This window comes from Calidris pugnax, unplaced genomic scaffold (genome assembly GCF_001431845.1).
Source record: "Calidris pugnax isolate Ruff unplaced genomic scaffold, ASM143184v1 scaffold84, whole genome shotgun sequence".
Lineage (NCBI taxonomy): Eukaryota > Metazoa > Chordata > Aves > Charadriiformes > Scolopacidae > Calidris > Calidris pugnax.
In genome coordinates this window covers 142,381-148,919 of record NW_015090804.1, presented here as the reverse complement: position 1 = coordinate 148,919, position 6,539 = coordinate 142,381, and the positions used below count along the sequence as shown (strand labels likewise).

Below are 6,539 nucleotides of genomic sequence, written 5' to 3'. Positions count from 1 at the left end.
CCCACCGGGCTGCGTCCCGACACACGGACCCCCGCCGCGTCCCGACCCGCGGACCCCCACGGCATCCCACCCCACGGACCGGCGCTGCGTCCCGCCCCACAGACCCCCGCCGGGTCCTGCCCCATGGACCCCCATTGCATTCCGATCCAGAGACCCCCACCACATCCTGCCCCACATCCCACCCCACAGACCACCGCCACATCCCGCCCCACAGATCCCCGCTGCGTCCCACAGGGACGGCAGGGAAAGGGCAGAGAGCAGGGGTGATAACCCAGTGTGTGGAGGTGATGGTGATCCCACCTCGGTCGCTGCCACAGCCCCCCAAGTCTTGGGGGCCCACTGGAGGATGAGCTAGAGGAGAGGTGACATGTCCCCAAGGCCCAGGAGCTCCAGGGAAGCCCTGGTTTCAGGGGACGGGGCCGCAGAAGGGCACGAAGAAGGGTGTAGGGTGGTATGGCACGGCGTGTCACACCCTGGTTCACCACGGTGTAGCACGGCACGGTGCTTTCCACACCTTTTTCCCCACCGTTTGGACCCGTTCCACCTCTTTTCCCAACTGGCCGGGCCAGCACAGGGGACTTTGTGTCCTGAGGTCACCCCATAGCACCCACTGCCACCCCATAGCTGTCCCACTCAGGGCAAGACTGACCCATCTGCAAAGCCTAAGCCCTTCTTGTGACCTCCTCATCACAAGAATGAGTGACCCAGAGAAGAAAAGATGCTGCCCTAGGCCTTGGCTGGGGGACAAGGACAAGGCTGGAGGTGACAGGGCAACCTGGCCAGGGAGGACCAGGTCTCCAGGGAGGTGGTGGCACCAGGCTGCTGCAGGTCCCCCCCCATCTCTCCCTGAGCCTTTTGCTGCCTCTCTTCCCACACGGCAAAGCCCCCGCTGGGTTGGATCATCTAATTAGGCAATAGCTGGTGCCTCACGATCCTCCTCGCAGGGAAATTAGGTTTTAATTAAAACATTTCGGGAGTTAATCTGTGCTGCCGAGTCCCCGGGTGGCGGAGGAGCCACACAAAGAGCCGTGTTCCCAGGGGACTGGGGGGCTTTCATGGGGGACGTGGAGGCAACAGCCATGGACCAAGGGATGGGAGCTCCTGAGCGTCCCTGGTCAGGCCCAACCCCAGAAGCAGTCACAAAGTCTTTTTTTTTTTTGGCAATTAAAAGCCTCAGAGGAAAAGCTGGTGATGACTGAAGAGCCTGGAGCAGAGGGAGCACATTCCCCTCCAGCTCAGGAACCCTCATCCCTTCGCTCCTGGGGATTTGTGAGGCCATCGAGTTGCCATGAAGGACCATCAGGTGGCCAAGGAAACAAGTCTCCCATGGCCACTTTGTGGATCTGGGGACAGCCCCCACTCAGCCACCAGCACCAAACCCCCCGAGGCCCCCACAGCCTTCACCCAAAACACATAGGGCTGGTTTGAACCACAAAAAGTTGGTGCCACTGGAAAAGCCCAGCAGAGTCTCTGCCCTCAAAGAGCAAGGATGGACAGGAGCATCCCTGCCTGGGGTCAGGATGGATTTAAGAGGTGGGACAGGGATCCAGGCCACCACCAGCATGTGGCTTCTCCTGATTCATAGACTCATAGAATGGTTTGGGTGGGAAGGGACCTTCAAGATCATCCAGTGCCATCCCCTGCCCTGGGCAGGGACACCTCCCACCACACCAGGTTGCTCCAAGCCCCCTCCAACCTGCCCTTCAACCCCTCCAGGGATGGGGCAGCCACAGCTTCTCAGGACAACCTGGGCCAGGCTCTCACCACCCTCCCACCAAACAAGTTCTTCCCCACAGCTCAGCTCCATCTCCCCTCTTGCAGTGTCCAACCCTTCCCCCTCCTCCTAGGGCTCCCCTCCCTCAGCCAGAGTCCCTCCCCAGCTTTCTTGGAGCCCCCCTTTTTGAGGGACTGGCAGGGGCTCCAAGGTCTCCCCAAGGTCTCCAGGCTGACCCCCCCAACTCTCTCAGCCCCCCCTCCCAGCAGAGGGGCTCCAGCCCTCCCAGCATCTCTGGGGCCTCCTCTGGCCCCATCCAACAGCTCCATGTCCTTCTGCTGTTGGTGGCCCCAGAGCTGGAGGCAGCACTTGGGGGGGGGGGGCTCCCCAGAGCGGAGCAGAGGGGCAGAATCCCCCCCCTGGCCCTGCTGGGGATGCAGCCCAGGGGGCAGGGGGCCTTGCTGCCAGCCCACGTTGCTGGCCCCATGGCCAGCTTTTCTCCCCCCCCCAAGGACCCTCACCATTCTCCACCCAGCCTGTATTTGTGCCTGGGATTGCCGTGTCCCGGGTGCAGGACCATCCATGGTGCGGAGAAGGGTTAATCCCCACCGGCCGCCGGCGCTGCCCCTCAGCCCCTACCTGTCATGGCCACAACGGGGATCCCAACACACTCCAGCATTGCCCAGAGGGGCTCCAAGCACGTCTCCAACACGCTCCCCCTCGCCCCTCCAGCAGGCAAGCAGGGATGGCGAATCTCTTGGGGACTTGGGATGGTGTCTCTTGGGGACCTCTCAGGACCACGTCCTCGCCCAGGGCTCAGAGAGGCTGTTTGGAGCTCAGCATGGAGGGCAGGGTGGGCGTACGGGGCACCAAGAGGGATGGCTGTGTCCCCAGCCCTGGGATCCCTCTCTGGGATGGCTCAGAGGGAGGTGGCTGGTGGCCACCGAGGGAAGGCAGTGACCAGGAGGGCAGCTGGAGCTGTGACAGTCATGCCAGGAGGGTGACGAGGAGCTGCTTGCCCCGGGCACCTCCTTTCTCAGACATGTCCATCCCTGGTCTGTTTGCTTCCTCCTTCCTCACATCCCCCCTGCTCTCCCCTGGCCGTTTCCATGGCCACGGAGCTGCTGTGGCAACCGATTCCTGCATCCCTTCCCCGGCCACGATCCCATCCTGGGGCAGGAGCCATGTCCCCAAGCCCAGGGACCACCATCCCATGGCTGCTGCCCTCACCACATCGCCTGCACAACGCCTGGGGACAGGCTCTGATGGTCCACACGTGTGATGAGCCACCTCTCACAGCTCTCTGCGTGTCTTTGTAGAGTCACAAGATGGTTTGGGTGGGAAGGGACCTTAAAGATCATCCACTTCCACCCCCTGCCCTGGGCAGGGACACCTCCCACCACACCAGGTTGCTCCAAGCCCCCTCCAACCTGCCCTTCAACCCCTCCAGGGATGGGGCAGCCACAGCTTCTCGGGCCAACCTGGGCCAGGCTCTCACCACCCTCCCACCAAACAAGTTCTTCCCCACAGCTCAGCTCCATCTCCCCTCTTGCAGTGTCCAACCCTTCCCCCTCCTCCTAGGGCTCCCCTCCCTCAGCCAGAGTCCCTCCCCAGCTTTCCTGGAGCCCCTCTTCTTGAGGGACTGGAAGGGGCTCCAAGGTCTCCCCAGAGAAGGTGGGAAGAGCAGGGCAGAACACAGAAAGGGCACGGATGCAGGAGGTGATGAGGCTTTAACAAGCCCAAAATGCTCCTTCTGCAAAGCAGGAATTAAAAAGGACAGTCCCATCAGAGAATCCAGGATAACCCAAGCCTGGATGGCTGGTCCAAGTCGCTTGTCCAGAGAAGCAGCCATGCCCTGCTCCCTGCCTGGTGTCCACCACCGTGTCACCCTTTATACACTCAGATATTAAATCTACCCCCGTATGAGTGAATTACTGGATTTACTGACATTATGACCTGGATAATTGCTCTACTGATCTGTATTTCACAGAATCACATGGGGTTGGAAGGGACCTCTGGAGATCATCTCCTCCAACCCCCTGCCAGAGCAGGTCCACCCTGAGCAGGTCCCACAGGAACGTGTCCACGTGAGTTTTGAACGTCTCCAGAGAAGGAGACTCCACCACCTCTCTGGGCAGCCTATGAGAACACTTATCACATTTATACAACATTTATCACTGTGCTGTTATTTAGAGAGAAATTCTTTATCCCTAAAGCTGCTGGTCTGGTGTCTGGTACCACGTCCCCAACCCATATATATCCCCCAACCTGCTGGAAGCCCTCACGCTGGCCAAACTCGGCCAAGAAGTTGCCATGGTGCTAAACCACCCCCCTCTGTCCTCCTGTCCATGCACTGGGAGGGATGGGGGGCTCCGTTCCTCCCAACCCAGAGGGAACCCCACAGAGAGCTTTACGTCTGGCAGCAAAACAAGGAGAGAAAAAAAACAAAAAACCCTTTTTCTTTCTCTTCTTTTCTAAACTAGACACGCTTGGCCCGGGATGAAATGCCCAAAGAAAAACCCCAATCTCAGTTATTTCATGGCGCTGGGATCAGGGCCAGGGAACACTTGGCTCCTGGGCTGGGAATTCGAAGCCCATTCTTAATGCTGCTACTGAGCACAGGAAGGGGGGACAATGCCCTGGCCCAAGGCAAGGAGCTGCCCGGAGATGCCCCCACCATCTCAAGAAGGAAGGGCTGATTTCCCCCAAACCAGCTGCCCAGAGGGATTTGAGAGAAAGGAGTCGAGCAGAAAGGTTTGCACGGGGAGGGGTGGGACCAGGGAAGGAAGGGTTAAAGGAATCTGCTTCCATTGGCATGGGGATGGAGACGTGTGCCTGGTTTCATCCAGCAGCCAGACAGCAGGAAGATGAAGTACAGACTGAAGATAAGAAAGAAGAACAAAGCTGAGGATAAGGTGACGTTGAGGATGACGAACAGAGCCAGAGCCACGAAATGCCCGGAGGAGGATGATGGCAGGAGGCCGGCGGCAGAGATTTATGAGAGCAGATAATGAGGCAGAAGATCCCAAAGAGCCCATAATGGACCCCTCAGAAAGCAGCTTCTCGCTGCCAGCCAGGAGGGAGCCAGGAGACAGAGGGGACAAGTCGGTACGACAAGGGGTGATGGTTTTCGACCAAAAGAGGGGACATTTAGGCTAGGTAGAAGGAAGAAATTATGGGGCCAGGGAACACTTGGCTCCTGGGCTGGGAATTCGAAGCCCATTCTTAATGCTGCTACTGAGCACAGGAAGGGGGGACAATGCCCTGGCCCAAGGCAAGGAGCTGCCCGGAGATGCCCCCACCATCTCAAGAAGGAAGGGCTGATTTCCCCCAAACCAGCTGCCCAGAGGGATTTGAGAGAAAGGAGTCGAGCAGAAAGGTTTGCACGGGGAGGGGTGGGACCAGGGAAGGAAGGGTTAAAGGAATCTGCTTCCATTGGCATGGGGATGGAGACGTGTGCCTGGTTTCATCCAGCAGCCAGACAGCAGGAAGATGAAGTACAGACTGAAGATAAGAAAGAAGAACAAAGCTGAGGATAAGGTGACGTTGAGGATGACGAACAGAGCCAGAGCCATGAAACACCCGGAGGAGGATGATGGCAGGAGGCCGGCGGCAGAGATTTATGAGAGCAGATAATGAGGCAGAAGATCCCAAAGAGCCCATAACGGACCCCTCAGAGAGCAGCTTCTCGCTGCCAGCCAGGAGGGAGCCAGGAGACAGAGGGGACAAGTCGGTACGACAAGGGGTGATGGTTTTCGACCAAAAGAGGGGACATTTAGGCTAGGTAGAAGGAAGAAATTATTCACAGTGAGGGTGGTGAGAGCCTGGCCCAGGTTGGCCCGAGAAGCTGTGGCTGCCCCATCCCTGGAGGGGTTGAAGGGCAGGTTGGAGGGGGCTTGGAGCAACCTGGTGTGGTGGGAGGTGTCCCTGCCCAGGGCAGGGGGTGGCACTGGATGGGCTTTAAGCTCCCTTCCCACCCAAACCAGTCTGTGAAGATGCCCTTGCCGTCTGCCACAGGCAGCACAGTAAGGACAGTAGCTTTAAGCACAGGTGGTATGGGCAGTACGGGGCAGTACAGGCAGTACAGGGTAGTACAGGCAGTGCAGGCAGTACAGGGTAGTACAGGTGGTACAGGCAGAGCAGTACAGGGCAGTACAGGCAGTGCAGGAAGTAGAGGGCAGTCCAGACAGTACAGGCAGTACAGGGCAATACAGGCAGGGCAGGCAGTACAGGGTGTGCAGGCAGTACAGGCAGCGCAGGCACTACCAGGTAGTACAGACAGTACAGGCAGAGCAGTATAGGGCAGTATAGGGCAGTACAGGCAGTATAGGCAGTACAGGCTGTACAGGGCAATACAGGCAGGGCAGGCAGTACAGGGTGGGCAGGCAGTACAGGGTAGTACAGGCAGTATAGGGCAGTACAGGCAGCACAGTGCAGTACAGGGCAGTACAGGCAGTATAGGGTATTACAGGCAGTACAGGCAGAGCAGTATGGGCAGTACAGGCAGTACAGGGTGTGCAGGCAGTACAGGCAGTATAGGGCAGTACAGGGTGTGCAAGCACTACGGGGTAGTACAGGCAGTACAGGCAGAGCAGTATAGAGCAGTATAGGCGAATCCGCCCAAGCGGAAGGAGACGCGCAAATCGCTGCGAATTAAAGTCATCTCCATGGGCAACGCGGAGGTGGCAGTACAGGCAGTACAGGGTAGTACAGGCGGTACAGGCAGAGCAGTACAGGCTATTACAGGCAGTACGGGTGGTACAGGCAGTACAGGGCAGTACAGGGTATTACAGGCAGTACAGGCAGAGCAAGCAGTGCCCGCCAG

At 58.7% G+C, this 6,539-nt stretch overlaps 1 protein-coding gene across 1 annotated transcript in view; it reads left to right on the top strand.

Annotated features, from left to right (window-relative positions):
- Nucleotides 1-6,328: 6,328 nt before the first annotated feature.
- The window catches only part of DNAJC27 (DnaJ heat shock protein family (Hsp40) member C27), an 8,462-nt gene continuing 8,251 nt past the window's right edge, over nucleotides 6,329-6,539 (top strand). Inside the window, exon 1 of the mRNA XM_014937940.1 lies at nucleotides 6,329-6,402. Coding sequence (XP_014793426.1) covers nucleotides 6,382-6,402 — 21 coding nt within the window. The 5' untranslated portion in view covers nucleotides 6,329-6,381. The remainder of the gene's footprint in view (nucleotides 6,403-6,539) is intronic.